General features: G+C 45.4%; 2 protein-coding genes across 2 annotated transcripts; one reads left to right on the forward strand and one right to left on the reverse strand.

Annotated features, from left to right (window-relative positions):
* Window positions 1–1,961: 1,961 nt before the first annotated feature.
* clip3 (CAP-GLY domain containing linker protein 3) lies at window positions 1,962–14,129 on the reverse strand. Its single transcript, XM_070905808.1, has 15 exons — window positions 14,038–14,129; window positions 10,330–10,755; window positions 9,438–9,577; window positions 7,732–7,825; window positions 7,279–7,440; window positions 7,065–7,183; window positions 6,631–6,867; window positions 6,023–6,073; window positions 5,066–5,201; window positions 4,318–4,467; window positions 3,995–4,126; window positions 3,343–3,466; window positions 3,076–3,143; window positions 2,821–2,893; window positions 1,962–2,076 (listed from the first exon to the last, which is right to left on the reverse strand). Exons 2-15 carry the CDS (start codon window positions 10,730–10,732, stop codon window positions 2,022–2,024), a joined length of 1,944 nt encoding a protein of 647 aa, XP_070761909.1. The 5' UTR covers window positions 10,733–10,755; window positions 14,038–14,129; the 3' UTR covers window positions 1,962–2,021.
* LOC139285525 (E3 ubiquitin-protein ligase TRIM39-like) lies at window positions 13,983–18,544 on the forward strand. Its single transcript, XM_070906092.1, has 2 exons — window positions 13,983–14,004; window positions 15,580–18,544. Exons 1-2 carry the CDS (start codon window positions 13,983–13,985, stop codon window positions 17,298–17,300), a joined length of 1,743 nt encoding a protein of 580 aa, XP_070762193.1. The 3' UTR covers window positions 17,301–18,544.
* The last annotated feature ends 134 nt before the right edge of the window (window positions 18,545–18,678 follow it).

The raw sequence follows: 18,678 nt of genomic DNA on the forward strand, positions 1-18,678 counted from the left end.
CATATTGCTGTTTTCAGAGATTTTAACATGAAGCACACGCGTAAGTTTAGATTAACTTGTGTTTTTGTTTTGTCTTTTCGCAGATGCTCACATTCACGAAACGTACCGAAGTCTTATTTAAATGGAGAAAGAGAGAAGAGGTGAAGAGAAGTAGAGAGGAAAACCTTTACAAATATCATGGACTCTCTGGGGAGTTTATCCAGGGATTAAATTTCCATGTCAAGAAATGAAAAACCTCAAGATGGAGGGGATGAATGTTTGATGACGGAGCTGCACAACTGACGATCGTAAACAAATATTCAACTCCAAGGATCAAATGTTGTTTTAAAGCCGACATCAACTTTAAATGAAGCTTATTTTCAGACGAAGCATGATGGCAGCAACACAAAAACATGAATAACACGTGTAGCGGGGCTGAAAACGCTGCATCAAAGGAAGTCATCGTTTTGGGTCTGTTAGCACTTTTGGTTAACGACAGATTACGATTGCAGCTCTTCATAAGACTTCTACAACATACTGTACTTTTAACTCTAACTAAATGGACTAATGTTTGTATTTGGCAAAACACTGATTAATGATGACAGTTATTATAAGGCTCTCAGTCACTATAATGTCTAACTACAGAACAAAGTAATGAGGTTTTCTGCCTGTTCAGATTTGTTACAGATGAACTCAAATTCGACTCGCTGTAATGAAATATTGACTTCCACATTAACTACAGAGCAGCGTCTCCTGTAAACCATTTTGTTACGTCAACGGTTAAATTATGCCTGTTACATACACCTGAAAGGTAAAAAAATATAACTGACTGTAACACTATGATAAAATACAACAAAGTCAGTAGGTGATTAACCCTGTTTTCAGTTTGACATCTGAGATTAAAGCATGCAGGTGATCAACGTTTTCTGGGACTGAGACTAAAGCACTGACTCTTACTGTTACACATGTAACCATGGTTCTCTGAGCGAGGAATCGACCTCTCAGACTCGGGGCTGCTCAGAGACCACGCGAGCTTATACAGCCACGTTTTGCCAATTAGCCCATAGACACCACAGGTGACGTGTCTTAAGGAGCGTCTACGTCAACAGGATCAGAACTGTACCGGGTGCAGACGTAGTCTCGAGACGATAGAGAACTGTACATTTACAGCAGGCATTAAATGAAGTTCTTGGTCTCAGGTGAGTAGTGAGGAAGCGGCAGTCAGATCTGGATCCAACGCTACAAACAACTTGATACCCGAAACATTTTCTACGGAAGTGCGCAAACGCTTCAAACAACAACAAACTGCAGAATCAGTTTCATACATAACATAGCAGCAGAACCTAAAATCATTTCTGATTAATGCTTCCAGTGGCTCTCGGCCCAGATTGACGAGTCAGGATTCAGAATAATCTACAAGCGTCACTGGTGTTTGTGTTCAGGTACTTACGCAGAGAATAGTTTGTGATTTAAGAAGTATGCGCACATTTCTGAGCTGCAAACCACGAGTCAAAACAGCAGCATTAATTCCTAATTTCGAGCTAGCTGTTGCTAACGTTAGCGTTCATTTCAACAGAATGGCGAGACCCAAATCGAGTAGAAGCAAAAACAAAACACGCAGCAGCACAAACTGATGTTACGGGGCTGTTGTTATCCTTAGAGAAACTGAGCAGAAGTTTTTCTGCCCCAAATAAAGATGCAACATGGACAAATACTGAGCCGGGACATGAGATGAGAACAAAATGATAAGACCTGTAAAGGTGTAGAGAGGATATTTTAGGGGAATTGCTTTAGCAGAGCTGGATTCTCAGTTTCAGTAAAGGAATGCAGGACATTTTGATCAGATACAAGGCACTATAGATTTTGCTATAGAACGGCTAAAATTAGAGGGATTTGGGCTGAGAGTGAGAGAGAAGAGGGGCGGGGTTTAACTACGAGACGTTTGACTGAGTCTGAAGAGACTGAGAGAGAGGACAGCAAAAGTAAAAGATGAAGAGAGATCGATCCGGTGGAGGAGTAGAGGAGGAGGAAGGAGGGCGTGGTTAGGACTGCATCTCAGCGCGCAGCATCCACGGAAACCAACAGCAGAACAGCAACCTGCAGGAGGAGGAGGAGGAGGAAGATAAGGTGGAGACAACGAGATGGAAGAGGAGGTGAAGATGAGGAAGAAGAAGTGTGAGCGTGGAGGAGAAGAGGAGGAGGAGGAGGGTTCAGTGGTTGTAGGAGAAGCCATGTTTAGCTCACATGTGGGACAAGTGTTATGAACGTTCAGGGAAACGCTGCGTTCATGTCACGTTGGATTCGTTTCTGACTCGTGAACACGTTCATGTCAACGTCCAAATTATGATTAAGACCAAGAAACTCCGGGAAGCTCTGAAATATCTGACATGGTGCTTAATATAAATAAAGGACAAACAACTATAAACATCTCACATCAAGCAGCGTCTGCTGTACAAGGTAATTAAACACAAACTGAACGGATGCAGTATTTATCCATATTGACCATGAAATGTATTCTTAATGCTACCACGACCGGCTCTCATTAAAGTAGCAACATTGCAATAAAAAGTGAAAGTGCTCATAATTCAGAAAAATGTCTCTTGTCTTGTTATACACAAGTATAACATGGCATAAAATGGAAATACTCAAGTCAAGTAAAAGTACCTCAACAAACATCCTGAGCTGTGCAATGACGACGTCAACATGAGACTCTTTTGCATCTCTACCTTCCATCCCCCGTGACATGAACGCAGCCTAAACCCACAGCGAACACAGTCTGAACGAGGTCAGACTCGGACGTGAACGCAGCCTGAGAGGTTTTCATCAGTGTGACAGTCTCACCTGGATATGGAGCTCTCAGAGGTCAGGTCTTTAGGAGAACGCATCGTGTTGAAGTTACGCTTGGGCTGCGACACTGCAGGACACAAACAAACAAACGGTCTGTTAACGTAAGCAGTAATGCAGAATTAGTGATGTGGTTTCTGCTCGTGATGGTGTCCAAAAATCACCATTCATTGTTCATTAAGGGATAAATATAAAGGCCAGTGTTTGTGCTGTAAGCCAGTCTGATACCACGGCACAGTGACAGGTACTTACTGGTGACTTGGTGGACTTTCTTCACCATGGATTTGTCATTCTGTGAGCCGTCTTTAGGGCCTCCGATTCTGACAATGAAAACAGTTTAAGATATTATTAAAAGATGCTTCTGCAGAGGAAGAACACTGAACTACGCTAAAAGCGATCCTGGTTCATGATGGACCGTGAGACCGTCACCAGGCTTCTACTGGTCTGAACGTCCTGCAGTATTTTGACTTGAATATATCTCGCTGTAATTAAAACCTGTGTTAGTTAACTCGCTCTTACCTCTGGACACGGGAGGGCGGAGCAAACACTCCATATTTGGGCAGGCAGCTGAAGTAGCGGACTCCAAACACCGAGCCGTCGTGTTTTCCTGTCGGTTGATCCAGCTCGATACCGAACCAGTAACCTGCGGGGACACAAGCAGCTCGGGTCACACCTGCTTTGCCTTTTGGGGTTTCTAGAACACAACAGCGTCCCATCAGAAAGAGAGACAGTTTATTACTCAATTCTTTACCACTCGTGAGGAGAAATAATGAAAAGGTTGTCCTGATGGTAGCGTCTGCACGGCGGCCATTTTAAAACATCTACTCTGTCACACTAAACTGGGCTTACCTGCCTCACTGGACTTCGACTCAGCTCGGCTGGCTGAAGGTTCAGTGTGGACTCAGATCAGCCATGAATGATTAGCAATAGATCTGTTTCCAGATTAATAACATGAGAAATGATGTCCGATCAAAGGGGAGGAGGTTTACAAACACCTGTGGCTTAAAGTTGCCGCCGTCTGTCACGTATGTTAGAAACATCTTGATAGATCTCGTGTTGTATTTTGAATTAAATTAAAGGGTGTCGAGTGTTGCTAACAGGCCTGTTGAGCTACCAGCGTTCAGTATAAAGCACTCAGTATGAAGCTGGTACTGAAGACCAGCAGACGGACCTGGAGCGAAGTCGGTCTTGCCGTAGAAGCGGACGATGCCGTTTTTCTGTCCGGCCACCAGAACCTGATCTCCGACTTCCACGTTCAGTCCCTCTGGATCCAGACTGGCTACTGAAGTCTTCTTCTTCTGGGCTGAGGACACGCAGCAAACACACTCACAACAATGTCACACTTACGTCTCTGTAACGGACGGCTACAAACACACTGTGTCACGGACGTTCACACCTGATTTAGCAATAAAGACATGATTCAGTGTTCTCATCCAAAACGTCATGAGTCCAGTGTGGAGAAATGAGATATTTGACATGTACTAATATTGTCACCTTTCTCTCTCTCCTTCTCCTTCTTCTCCTTCTTGGTCTTTCCGGCGAGGCGGGAGGCCAGGTCTATGCGGGGGGTTCGGGGGGTGGAGGTGACAGATGAAGGTGTCTGATCCACAGCCTTGGAAATCTTTGACACCGGGGCGAAGATCCCTGCAGGACAGAAACGACACGGAGAGTTCAGCCTCTTTAGCTCTTCAGCCGCTGGACGTCTCTTTGTCTGCCATTTCATTTATTTGCTAATTTACTACTTTAACCATTCTGATATTACTTCAGGTGAAGTTACAATATTAAATGAGTCTATTTTGTATTTTTCTTTCCTGATGGACGCCGTCCAGCTGCAATACACACTAATTCAACAGAAAACAATGGCGTTCATGAGCCCACTCAGTTTGTGCAGTTATTATATTGTTATATAATACAATCATATAGTACATGACAAAAATCAAATGTCCAGTAGTGCTGCTGCCACTTCTTATATGCACTATTGTATATTTACATCGCTGTAACCTTCAGAGAAACAGGAGATCTTTAAGTATCAAGCAGAAAAACAGAATATGAACATTTTCACCACGTTTATGAAACATGGGAATGAATGCACATGACTTCATGTTGAATTTAAATGTTGAAATTGAAACTGTAGTTTTCTGGAGGACCTTCCTGCTCCGTGAGAAGAGAGACAGTTGAGCTGTTGGACGGACCGTGGAGTCAAAGCTCGACATCAGGGGTCCGGTCAGTCAGCAGCTGTTACCTAGTTTAGGGGGGCAGATGAAGTAGCGGACTCCGCCCACACTGCCGTCGTTCTTTCCCTCCGGCTCGTCGAGCTCCACGCCGACCCACTGACCGCTGGCGAACTCTGTCGTACCGCAAAACCTCAGCGTGCCGGTCTGAAGGAGAGACAGAGAGATAAAGTCCTGACGTCAGAAGTGACACCCCTACTCTACATTGACTCAAGTACTCTACTTAAGTACACATTTGAGGTACTTGTACTTTACTTGAGTCTTTTCTTTTCATGCCACTTTCTACTGCACCACATCTTCTACTTCTTACTGCACTACATTTATCTCATACGATAACCAGCTGAAACGATTAGTCGATAATCAATTAGTGGATTAAAGAAAATGAATTGAATTTTGAAGTGATTTTTGCTGTAAAACCATTTCCTGGTTCCAGCTGTTCAGATGCAGATGTGCTGCTTTCCCTCTGAATGCTGTTAATAACTGTAACGTCTTGTTAATAATGTGGAGCTTTGTGAAGGCGTCACTTTGGGCTCTGGGTCATTGTGACCAAACGATCGATCCATTAATGGAGAAAATAATCAGCTGATTCATCCACAGTGAACTAATAAGCTTTTAGTAGCTGATAGTTCAAGATGAGCTCCACCTCAACCGACTCCAACAGTAACATCCTGCTTCACATTAATGAGGAGGAATAATCCTCTAATGACAGAATCTATAACAGGAGGACAGACACAGGAGGACATCTGACTGCTGGAAGACTTTAAGGACATTTACTGATCATACTGACAGACTTTTACTGGAACAGAATATTTTCACAGTGTGGAGTTAGTATTTTTCCTGCAGCAAAGGATCTGAATACTCCCTCCACCACTGGGCGGAGTGACGGTGGACAGATTTTGTCATGTGACAGGAAGAGAGCATGTCAGTTCAGTTAGTCTACGTTCCAGCCGGCGCCCGGTCCAACCAACCTGTTTGAGGTTTGCAGCCGGGCTGTCGTCTCTGCTCGGGTCTCTCTGGAGCTACACAGTGAGGAACACACTGTTCAGAGCCCATACAGCACAGTGTGAAGGACAAACTGGCAGCCATCACACAAAAGACCCCCCAACCTTTAGTCTGTCCTGACACAATGCATTCACTAGCCAGTGTAAAGCAGCAGACATGTTCTCATATTTTGTCTTGTGAATATTTAACAGCAAACCTCACTGGACATATGCTTACAAGCCTTTTTAAGTCAAGCTAGTTTAATGTAGAAAATACATCTGAGGGATCTGTCTTCATGTCTTTTAAAATCGTCCGGTAAATCGGATTTGACGTCATATGACGTCATGAACATTTGAGAATAAGTTCCTGATCTCCTGATCATCTGGAAGTGTTGAGTCAAAGGCAACTGGACTTGCTTTAGATCCTTAAAGATGCTGCACCCCTCCTCCATCCTCTCATCATTACTGGCTGGTCGGGGAGTCATTGTTTATACTGTATGTCCCACCCAGACAGACAACGTGGTCATTTTCTGTCTGTATAAGAAACGCTGGCATTGATCTCAGTTTGTGGGCGGACTAATAAAACCCCCTCTGACCTTCATGTCGTCCAGCAGCACGCGCTCCCCCAGCTTCAGCCCCAGCGAGGACAGCATCAGGTTTCCTGGGATGTTGTCATAGTTGGGCAGCGTGGCTCTGGGAAGGTTACAGCTCAGAGGGACGGCGTCCAGCAGCAGCTGCTTCAGCTCTTTGGCCACCATGGCGGCTTCCGTCTTGTCCAGACTCATGTCCATCGGGTCAGGAACCACGTCCGCTGGAACCAGGCCCTTATCATTCTGCAGAGGGGGGGGGGGCATCGAAGGGAAAGAAGAAGAAGACAGGCAGATTTTTCTTTAGCGATCAATCTGAAAGTCAAGATTTAAGAGCACACAGGCAGGAGTGAGGAGACGAGTATAAAATGATGGACAAGACATCTAGAAGATTTCCATCTGATAGGTTTGCTGTGGTGAATGGTTGATGTGTAAAGTGTTACCCGGACAGCGGGGTTGGCTCCGTGCTCCAGCAGACATTTGACTGCACCCAGACAGAGGTTGGAGGCAGCGATGTGGAGAGCTGTACCATAGTGGAAATCACTGCATGTGGAGTTCAGCACTGTGGAGACAACAAGAGAAGAAGAGACTAACTTCCTCTCCTGAGCTTAAGCTTTGGATATTTGAGCAGCGCATGATTGTTAATTGCGCGTGTACCTCTGGGTTTAGTGGCTTTGAGCAGGACTCGGATCAGTTCTGGGACGTCGAAGTAGGCGGCGTAGTGCAGAGCGTTCATGTTGGTCCAGCGGCTCCTCAGACTCACGTCGGCGCCCAGAGCGATCAGCTGGCTGCTGAGACGCAGCGCGGCCGCCGGGTCGCCTGCACACACAAAGAGGAGCAAAGTGAGTCCACCGCCCGCCCGACACCTCCGTCACACCCCAGGTCCTCCATGACGCCCTGTGCGCTGACTTGGAACGACGTGAAGAACTGATGTTGAATCAGTAGATTCGGATTAGGGATCCCTGCTCTGTCCCTCTGTCCTGACACAGAGGTTATCTGTGTCGGATCTTTTCATCTGAATGGAGGGTCTAAAGATAGAGCGTGTCGGATACTGGACAGGTTGTTGAGGCACATTAGACCTGAACTGATAACATTAAATAAGTATCTTACCCACTCCATGTGCTCCGGCCTTACAGCTGTAGTGCAGCAGCGTCATGTCGGTCAGACCGTCGCGGTCGTTCACGTGGCAGCCACGCTTCAGGATCTGCGGCGCAGGAAACACAAAGGTTCACTTCACAGGCACCGTTCTGTTCTTGGTTCAGTGCAGTTCAACACTGCAGTTAGCTACCAGTCCTGCACCTGTCCCAACACGCACATTTCACCTCACCGTGTCTCAGCAAATCTTCTGTTACACTCCTGCTCCTTGTGAGAAAACGTTAGTAACAGAAGGAAACAGAAGCACTCTCTTGGTTTCCACGACGATTCGTCTTCAGTGAATTAAACGCAGCGGGCGAGGAGGGAGTCCTCTGCCTCATCTATTATGTCCAAATATCAGTAGATGCTGTGTGTTATCACACCGTCTTCACATCTGTTTCACAATCTGTACAAGCTGTGAAGACGGATTATTTTCATTATCGATGTATGTGATCATTAATTGGAAATTGAGCCCTAATCAGTTATTTGTATAGTTTTACATGTTTGTAGCAGTTTGTTGACAAGTGAAAGTCAGTAGAAACTTTCTAATCAGCCAAACTGACTGTATTATGTTAAATACTGGATTTTACTTACATGTTTACAAGATATCTGCAACTCAGAATTACAACTACGTCTTTTTGCCACTCTGACACTCGTGATTACAGTCAGAAGGATACGACGTGAAAGCAGCATTAACGGGACGTCTTATTAGTCAAAATAAAAATAATGACATGAGACGTGAAAAGTCAGCGACTTCGCTCCATCGCTCGTCTCTTTCTGAGTCTCAGTTTTTATTCCTGCAGGCTGAGTCAGCTTCCTGCTGAGTCATGGTAGAGCCTCAATGACTTTCCATCTCTCTCTCTGTCTGTCTCCCACTTGTCTCTCTCTCCCTCTGCACCAGTTTCTCTCTGCTCTCTCTCTCCTTTCATGCAGCCATTTTAACTGGGTCATTATCACCATGTTTGTGTGTGTACTTGTATTACTGACATTATGGGGACTCACCTCCCATTTGGGACAAAAAGGTGGAGTAGATGTTTTCGGTGAAGGACCGGGGTTCAGCGTGCCTTCAGTCAGAGTTAGAGTCTGAATGTAGGTCAATGTCTTAAATGACAAAAATGTGTTCTTTGTGCTTTGAACAAACAGTTCGGAAGCTTTCAATCCTGTTTTTTTTTTTTTTTCATTTGGATTTGAGCCTTGAAAAGAATTAAATGTGAAATGTCAAGTTCAGCATTCAGGCTCTTACAACTTTAATAGCAGCTCCACGCTGCTCAGTGTGACTCCATTGTTTATTATCTGTGTGTGTGTGTGTGTGTGTGTGTGTCCAGAGAATTGAATCTGGGTCAATGTGACAATGACAACCGAGTGTGCATTCAGGCTCCCTGCCAGAACAACCAGGGCGGCGATGCAGTTAAACGTTTGAGCCTCGAGACAAAGAGAGCTGCGGTCCAGCCACGTTTTGAAGCTAGCCTCTGTATCATTACTATTAGCTTCTTTAGCTTTAGCATTAGCTTCGCCTTCTTACTCTTAGCCAACAGGCAAGAAACCTGTGTGTCATATCCAGTCCTTCTCATGTCGCAGGCTTGAAGACTGAAGTCCTGAATCTGTCTGTAAAGCTGAAGAACAAACTGACACAAAACAGGGGTGAACCTGTTGCAGTGTTGTTGGTGTTTGTGCGTTCTCACCTCGTTGCCGATGATGTCGATCTTGTGCTGCACCTGGGGAACCCACTGACGCACGATGGCGAACAGCTCCGGGATGGTGGTCCGAGGATCCATGAGGATCTCCAAACAGGCCGGGTCATTGGGGTCAAAGAAGGTGAAGGCTGGAGACGGATGGACGAAAAAAGAGACAATGAGACCACGAAGAGAAACAAGAAGAAAGACCAGATTTCTGATTGGAATCAGAAGGTTGAATCAGAAGTAACCTGCGAGCGCTGCACTTCCTCTTCCTGCCAGCTCTGCAGTCTGAGCTCGGAGGCAGATTTCATTTCACTGAGTAACTGCAATCAGCTTGACAACAAACAGCTCAGGAGTCCTTCAGTGGACGGCCGAGTGGTTTAAAAGTCCCAGTCCCAACTGAGACTTAGTCTGAAGTTTAGACGGGACATGGTGGTCGGATCAGACCCTCTGGTCCCCCTTTTTTTTTTTTTAAAAAAGAGCTTTGGATTAGCTACAAAGCTAATGATTGGTGTGGTTTTGATGATGATAAATTGTAATAAATATTACAGACAGCACACGGAGGGGGCCGCTGTGTATTCACACTGACTCACTCAGAGTGTATAAAGGAGCCGTTCACAGCCGCTGATCCATCAGAGCTGTCAGCAACACAGACGAGCCGCTGAGTCCAGCAGCGTCCCCTGAAGGCGTTACCGTGGTGACAGCAAATAACTTCAAACTGTGTGATTAAGGTGGTGTTATTTGGGTTGCCGTGCCTGTTCAGAGGGGTGTGAGAGTGCATGTTTAAGGTGGTTGGACAGTGTATATTTAAGGTGGTATGACCTACCATTGTCTCTGGGCAGGGCTGTGAGTGTATATTTAAGGTGGTATGACAGTGTGCAGTGTATTTATTACGTACTGTAGTCTTTGGGCAGCGGTGCCTGGGCGGAGGGGTGCACCATGGCTCTGCGTCGTGGCTCGTGAACTGGACTCTGGTACTCAGACACTGACAGCGGCTCGGGGTCCAGCTCGGCCTCGCGCTCCTGGCCGGCCGGCGGATCCTCCTCTTCCGCCCGCTCCTCTCTGTCCTCCCGCTCTTCGTCCTGCTCGTCCTCCTCCTCCTCATCCTCCACCTCGGTCCTCTCCTCCCCCTCCCTCTCCTCTTCCTCCTCGTCTTCCTCCTCTTCTTCCTCCTCTTTCTCCACTTCTTCCTCCTCCTCGGTCAGCGCCTCCTCCTCCTCCCTCTGGACCCTCCCCTCCTCCTGCTCCTCCCGGTCGTGCCTCTCCTTCTCCTGCACCTCCAGGTTCTCCTCTTTAGTCATGATGAGGGATGCTGCAGCTGGGCCTGTCACAGAGGATAATTAATCATTAATTCATTAATAATGTCAAATAACTCCACCACATCTTAAAAAGGATTATGCAAATCTATTGTGTCAAAACATGTCGAAACAACTAGCATGTGATGTGTTTGATTTTTTACAGATGTTGTCCCAATCACACTTCAAATGTACACGTACAGACATTGTAAACTCCAGACAGTTAGGCCCTCCACGGCCACATAGCCTGAACATTGAATTATCAGACCTGTGCATTGACATGACAGAACTGGTCTCTAACTGCTCATCTTTTCTGTTGCCATCTGAGAAGACCTGATCAGATGTTGTTGTTAAGAACATTTCACTGAGGCAGTCTGCGTCGTTGTGCTCTGTGACGTCCAATCAATCAACTCAGACTCATCCTGTCTGAACCAGGTCCAGTCCCTGGACCCCGTCTGTTTTGTGGCTTGTAGCCTCTGAGTGCCCCTCTTTGTTTTCTCTCTGAATCACCAGACGAGCGCTATGTTTAGCTCCAGTGTGTGTGTGCGTGTGTGAGAGAAAACAAGGAGAAATCAAGCTAATTGACCCGCTGCATCGTACTGATCATGGCAGTAGCTAAACAGGCTAATGCTAACGCTCCCTGCCCATCATTAGCTGTTGACAAGCCAGACTGGATTAAATCTACTCTCCACTTTAGCAAATGGACAAGACGCTGAAATCCATCCAGCAGCCACTCCCTCCATCAGCGAACCGCCATCTTCTCCTCCATCATCAGCCCTCCGAGGAGGACGGAGGTCAGAAAATACACAGATGGATTCATATCAAACGTTTTCAAATGTGAAAGATTCATGGGATGTCTCTGATCCTCACACTGTGATCAGGACCATCAGACCGCGCTGCGTTCAAGTCTAAACCGAAAGGAGGATTTTTCTTTAATATATCACTCTGATCTGATTATTAATGACAGTTTAAACTGAAATCTGACTCCATCAGATGCTGTCATACATCTGTTGTTCAATGCCAATGTTAATTAAAGTATTAACTGATATAATATGTTTAGGTTTTGGGATAGATCATAGTTATAGGACCTCCACTTCCTCCACTTCCTCCAGTTCCTTGTCTGATAATCAGACTGGATCAGTGGACACAGAAGCAGAGGAGGAGGCTGTTAACTGAGCTGAAGTTAACTTAACTTTGTCATGTTGATCAAATAAAGATGTTGATTTATGTTATTTCTGTCGACTTACCAGGAAGATGACGTCCTCACTGTTAATACCTCCTGCAACGCTCTGATTGAACATTTGATTCGCTGAACAAACAGTGAGCTGCCAGTTCACGCTGATCAGAAACTGAGAGCTGCCACATAAAGAGCAGAGCTGCAGGATTCAGCCAGTACAAGAAGCCAGTTAAACCAGCAACATCCTCTTTATCACACACACACACACACACACAGTAGTATCATCTAGTAGGTGAAAGGAGGCATGTGAGATGTCTCCATAGTCTGAGCTGTACAGTTTAATCCACACAAACAGCAGCTCTGTTGTTTTTAATGTGAGGCAGCTACTGTCTGTCTGCAGCAGCTGCTACATGCTAAGCTAACAGCTGCTATCAGTTGCATCAGACATCCAAACAGAGGGGATCCTGACTTATAGAAATCTGACTTTAAATGCATCTTAAAGCTTGTGTTGTTGCGTCTGACTCTTGTTTTAGTCCGTGTGATGCAAACATACTGTGTAGAGTGAAATGTTGTCTCCTGATCTCAGAGCTGCTATTTTGTGATCAGCTTGTCATGCTGCGATGACAAAATAATAACGTAGCGATCACATGATAGCAACACGTGACAAACGATAACACACGTGTCCTCTTCAGCTCAAACTTCCTGCTGTGACATTTGGTCCATTTCGTGTTTGGAGTATTTACTCGTCTATGTGTCTGTTTATGTAATCTGCGGCCTCAGCTGGGGGACTCCTGCCCGAACACAACAGTAACCACCGTCTGAACAGAAACGCACAAGCGGGAGAAAGGTTACGCAACACGACCGTATGAGTCAGCATGGACACAAGTATGAACCACAGAGAGGACAACAAATGTTCGGAGGCAGACATCGGACAGTTTTCTGAGGTTTTCTGCTGTAACACCTCGTCATTTTCACAAAGATGGAGCAGAAATTCATGTGACTGAAACATGAAACACATATAAAGAAACAAGAGATTTCTGACCCAAGCCAGGCTGTCAGAAACAATCAGTCAAAACCGTTAAAAAAGTAGAAATATTACATTTCTAATGTTGCATTTCAACTTAGGCCGCCATTGTTTCCCTTACATTAATGTTTGTGATTGCATCCATGGAGTTAGGCAGAGAATGCCTTGGAAGAGAATGACACAGACAGACAGATAGATTGATTGATTGATTGATTGATTGATAGATAGAGAATAACAGGCCAGCTGTAACAGAGGAGGGTGTCATTATTCACAGTTTTATGACCTTGTACTGAACCAGTCCACCAGTCCTCTGGTCACAGAGGCTGGAGGAGCGTCTCTCTTGCACCGAGCCCCTGTGGGAATACTGGCCGAGATGGAAACCACGTAAGAACCAACAATAAGCTCCTCTTAAACACTGAGCACCGCAGACAAACTACACACCCTGCAGAGGTTTAATGGATCTCTCGGCTGGTTCTGGATGAGCTGAAGGGTGTGTGACTACCATGTGATGAGCAGGTTGCGAGAGGCGGATGGAGGCCACGGCAGCAGCATCCCCCTCCTCCTCCATCCAGCCTCCATTTTACAACAAACCAAACCGGAGTCTCAAAACACCGCAAACGCACGGACACATGCACCGGACACATGCACCGGACACGGTGTCCTGAGACACAGCCCGAAGCCGCCATGTTCATCATCCAAGAAGAAGAAAAACACGACATTCAAACCGCGACGGTCCCGGTTTGTGCTTTGTGCCGATGTGCGTAGTAAACGGCAGGACGGGAAAAACGCCCCGCACACAAACAATGAAAACACGCACACGCACGACGACACGCACGTTTGAATCATAGCTTCGGCCACATATTAAAAACCCTGGATGCTCGGTTTTAAACAGCTCAGGCTGGCTGTCCGCCAGAGGACCGGCTGGAACGCAGCTTTATTTCAGAGGTGTTGTTTGGAACAGCGCCCCTCTCCATTCCTCTGCCTCAGCATCTTCATCTTCATCTTCACAGAGAAACAACACGAGACACAGACTGAAGGCAATCAGAGAGCCACACATGACGGAGAACAAACACATGTGTGAGTAAACCCCGCAGCTGGAGGCGTTTTTACCTGAAAACAAGCCGCTGGTTGTCCGCTGATGAGCCTCTGTCTCTGCGATCACAGCAGGAACGACACTGACGCTCCCTCTCTCTCTCCCGCTGTCTCTGCGCCTCGCTCTCCCTCTCTCTCTCCCTCTCTCTCTCCCGCCTCGCTCTCCCTCTCTCTACCACTCTCCCTCTCTAATTTCATTCAGTTCATGTCACTGAGGCTTTACTGGCGTCACGAATTGATCAAAACGATGCTAAAGAATGAGCAGACGGTAGAAATACATAAATGGATGCCTGTATTAAAAACGTAATGACGGGCAGCACAGCACGTGGAATAAATCATCCTAAATTTCCTAAGTTGTGCTCACTTTCCAAAACATCTCTCCACTTTTAAAAATGTCACCACTTTCTAAAAAAAGTTCCCACTGTCAGGGTCTAAAACTCGAGTCCTCACAAAGGTCGAAGTACAAGAGTAAACACACACCCTCTGGCAGAGGAGAGGCGGGTCCTCTCAGGAAATGAAACCGAGACAGAAGACACTCCTCAGCAGATATTCCTGACTGTCTACTGAGAGAAGACAACAGCTGAGACACGTATACAGGTGATCTGTGAGTTTGTGACCAGGTTGGACACTTTTACTTAAATCTGATCTTATTTTCACCAGTAAGTACAGGTGTTATACTGAGTATACTTCGAGTGTCAGACGTGCTGTGTAGTCACTGAACGAGCAGAGTAAAAGTACCAGATACTCCTCGTGTCCAGGTGATAGAAGCCGAGTAAATACTTACATTTATCTCACGTTTAACAGTACAGAAGTAAACAGAAATGCTCTTGTTGTTACTTATGTGTAATAAAAAAAGTAAGAACCCAGATGTTTTATTTTTGCACAACCAATGTGAAATGTAAAGAGGTACATTTATCTGCGTACAGTAAGTGACTGACAGGTCTAACTGCGGTCCTGCAGACCATGAACACTGCTACATGTTTAGCACAGATGTATGAAACAGTTTAATCCAGTCCATGTTTTCTGCTTTGCCTTTACAAGTATGACTCTGCAGTTTCAGCAGTTTATCTGTCCTGGACGGACATTAATGAGAGACAGAGATATGACTGGAAATTCAATACTTTTACATATTTAACTCACCTCACTCGCCACAGTTGATCCTACGACATACCAATGTCATACAGTATAAACTACTACTTGTAAAAGCAGTGTCTTCTGTTGTTCAATCTGATGGACTGAACAACAGCATGTTAGCGATGTCACTGTGAGCATGTTATAATTCTGACGTAGCAATCAGCCCAAAGTACTGCTGTGTCTAAGTACAGCCTTAACAGCCAGGGTTTGCTTATCAGTAGCTTTACTTAGCACAGACTAACTCGGTTGTGGTGGAGCCACACTTCTTGAGATAGTTTCTCGAACACCGGGTAGCCTAAGTTGCGTCTAGAGTACTAGGTGGGTAGATCAGGATGTCTGGGTATGTGAAGCATTTCCAGGACATTCATGGTGGATGGTTTAGCTTGCTTTATCCCTCTACCCTCTCCTCTTTCTTTTCTCCTCCAGATATGGCCTCAACCAACATTTCCCTATCTGAAGAGAAATTTCGGTGTTGCAACTACTGCAAGGGCCGCATCGCAAGCCACGGGGACCTCAGTGGCTTCAGCCAATGTCCACTATGCAAGAAGAATTTCCACAGAGCCCCTGAGCTGCGAGACGACACAGAATTTGCAGGTGAGGACAGCAGTTCCTGTGCCAGATCTGGACAGGTGCCCTGTGACCTCTGCCATGGGATGAAGGCTGTGAAATCCTGTCTGGTTTGTCTGGCCTCATACTGCAATGATCACCTGAAACCACATCACACTGTTCCGGCCTTAAAGTGGCACAAGCTGATCAACCCTGTGGAGACCCTCAAGGACAGGGTGTGCAAGAAACACGACAAGGTGATAGAGCTTTTCTGCAGGAAAGACCAGAGCTGTGTTTGTATTGAGTGCTTGAAGGACGACCACATGATGCACGAAGCTGTCTCTTTAGAGGAAGAGTTTAAGAAGAGGAAAACTGAGCTGAAGTGTACGAAAAGGCAAGTCAAGCACATTCTGACAGAGAAGTGCATCATGGTTCAGAGGATTGAAAAGTCAATGAAGCAAGGACGGCAGGAAGTGGACAGTACAAAAGCAGAAACTGTCAAGGCCTTCGCTGCTCTGGTGGCCTCGATTGAGTCCAAAAAGGTGAAACTGATTGAGCTGCTGGAGGAGAAGCAGAAAGCAGCAGAGCAGAAGGCTGAAGCACTCATCAGACGACTGCAGCTGGAGATCGCAGAGAACAATCGAATGAGAACCAAGCTGAAAGAGCTCTCAAAGACAGAGGACGACTTTAGGCTCCTCCAGGGCCTCCCGTCCGTCTACACCCCTTCAAATACAAAACACCCCTTTACAGCCAGGGTCCAAACACTCCTGCATGTAGAGACAGTGAGGAGTGCTGTGGCCAAGATGGAGGAGATGCTCAACAAACAGATGGAGAACATTACCAGAGAGGTCAATCTGGTAGATAAAGAGGAGACAGCTGAGGAAGCGATATATACCCAAACAGAGAATGTGTTTGACGATGAGCTCGGAAAAATCCAGGAGCAATATGCAATGGAAGTGACTCTGGACCCCAACACAGCACACCCGTCCCTTATCGTCTCAGAGGACAGGAAACAAGTGAGGGATGGAGGCACAAAGAGGAACGTCCCAGACAACCCCACAAGGTTTGACTCTCTCCACTTTGTCCTTGGAAATGAGGGGTTTATCTACGGCAAGTTCTACTATGAAGTAACGCTTAAAGGGCAAACAGGATGGGAAGTCGGAGTGGCAAGAGAGTCCATCAGCAGGAAAGGTGCTGATTTGTCTCTCAGCCCTGAAAAGGGATGCTGGACATTGGGGTTGTATTGGGGACGTTGCCAGGCCAACACGAATCCTCCTGTCATCCTGTCCTTGTCTAAAGAGCCCCAGAAGGTCGGGGTGTTTGTGGATTATGAAGGAGGGTTGGTCTCTTTCTACGACGTGGATACTAGGGCTCTGATCTTCTCCTTTACAGGATGTGCCTTCACAACAAGTGTACCATTACTGAGTAATTTCTTAGGACTCAGGGCTAGCGCCCGAGGAAAGACCAAGATATACCCTTTATTCCGACCCAGTGGTGATGAGGGGAGTAACTCTGCTCCCCTACAGATCAATCAATGCACGCCTGGTGGACTCGCAGGGGTCTCCACTGGTGGCCCAATGCTCAACCACCCCCCCCAGTAAAGGGTCGTCTTGGATGCCTTTCTGGTAGATAAAACATGGTGAAGTGCCCTCTATGGTGGCCCAATGTGTAAGAATCATTTTAGATAATATAATAATTTACATTGTAAGCACTTGTGCTAATTATAGATGCAAAACAATGCGTTTTAAGTTTTGAAAGATTAGCAATATGTAATGGAGGCAAATTCAGATGACTTGTGTAGCTACAATTTCATTGGAGATCATTTTTAGGGTATTGTCTGTAAATTTGAGTGAAATACAGACTTGGTTTAAAACTAATTATAAACAGCTCTTGAAGATAAAATGAAGGCCTTGTTTCATCCCTTTGGTTTTAAGCCTGTCTGAATTATCCATGACAGTAATTAATTAACGCGTTATGTCATTGTTCATTTTATTATGCTAATATTCTACATATTGCGTTAGTATGATTTCATATTTTATCACATAATCAAAACACATCAGACTTTGTGTGTAAGGTTTCTGGTCACAATATGTTTTGTCAAATATAATGGATTAAATAAACAGACAAAACGTCTGTACAGTGTAGTACAGGAGGAGATGATATGAAGGGCTGACTGCATATTTTAGAAAATATCATATTCATGTTTGGGTATAATGCTGTTTTCCATTCTCTTTGGTTGTTTGGATTCACTGACTTGTTTCTTGCTTTTATTTAATTGACATAGGTAAGAATAGGTGCAGAAAATGAAATACAACCCAGTCACTATTGAAAGTTTTCACCAGAACTGTTGTTGTGCTGTTCTGTCTGCTCATACACTTGGTACAGCTGTGTACACACCGTGTACACTGCCCTCTGGGGGTCACGGTATGTAATGACATCTGTGTCTATTTTGAAATGGGTGCAGTTATGACCTGTGGCCACTGGAGGACAGTATAGACACATAATTATAAATGCTCTCCTACCAAACGTAAAAGCAGTATAATAGGAAAGTAATTCAGGTTTCCACATTAGAAATGAACGCTGGTGTTTTGATATGACTCCTGCGCCACTGATGTGTGTTGTTGTGTTGTTCCTTGAGTACGCTGTTGTGTTTACCTTTACAGCTGGTACAGGCGGTTGCCATGAGAGCCTGCATAATATTGTGTATTCCAGCACTCTTTGTAAACCTTGTCTTAGTTAATGTTAATGTGTATCTTCCTGAAAATTGTTCTTGGCACTATGTGTAAGTTCAATGAAAGTTAAATTCCTTGTAACATACTTGGCCAATAAAGCTTCTGGCAATACAACAAAACACATGCTATTGTATTTTATTGTATTATTACGTTTGACGACGGTTTGGTTCTGACAATTCGTTGGATACAGGTGATATAATTGACCAGACTTGGGGCATTTTGCCATCAACCATCATGGCAGTTTTGT

The sequence above is a fragment of the Enoplosus armatus genome, chromosome 5 (assembly GCF_043641665.1).
Source record: "Enoplosus armatus isolate fEnoArm2 chromosome 5, fEnoArm2.hap1, whole genome shotgun sequence".
Taxonomy (NCBI): domain Eukaryota; kingdom Metazoa; phylum Chordata; class Actinopteri; order Centrarchiformes; family Enoplosidae; genus Enoplosus; species Enoplosus armatus.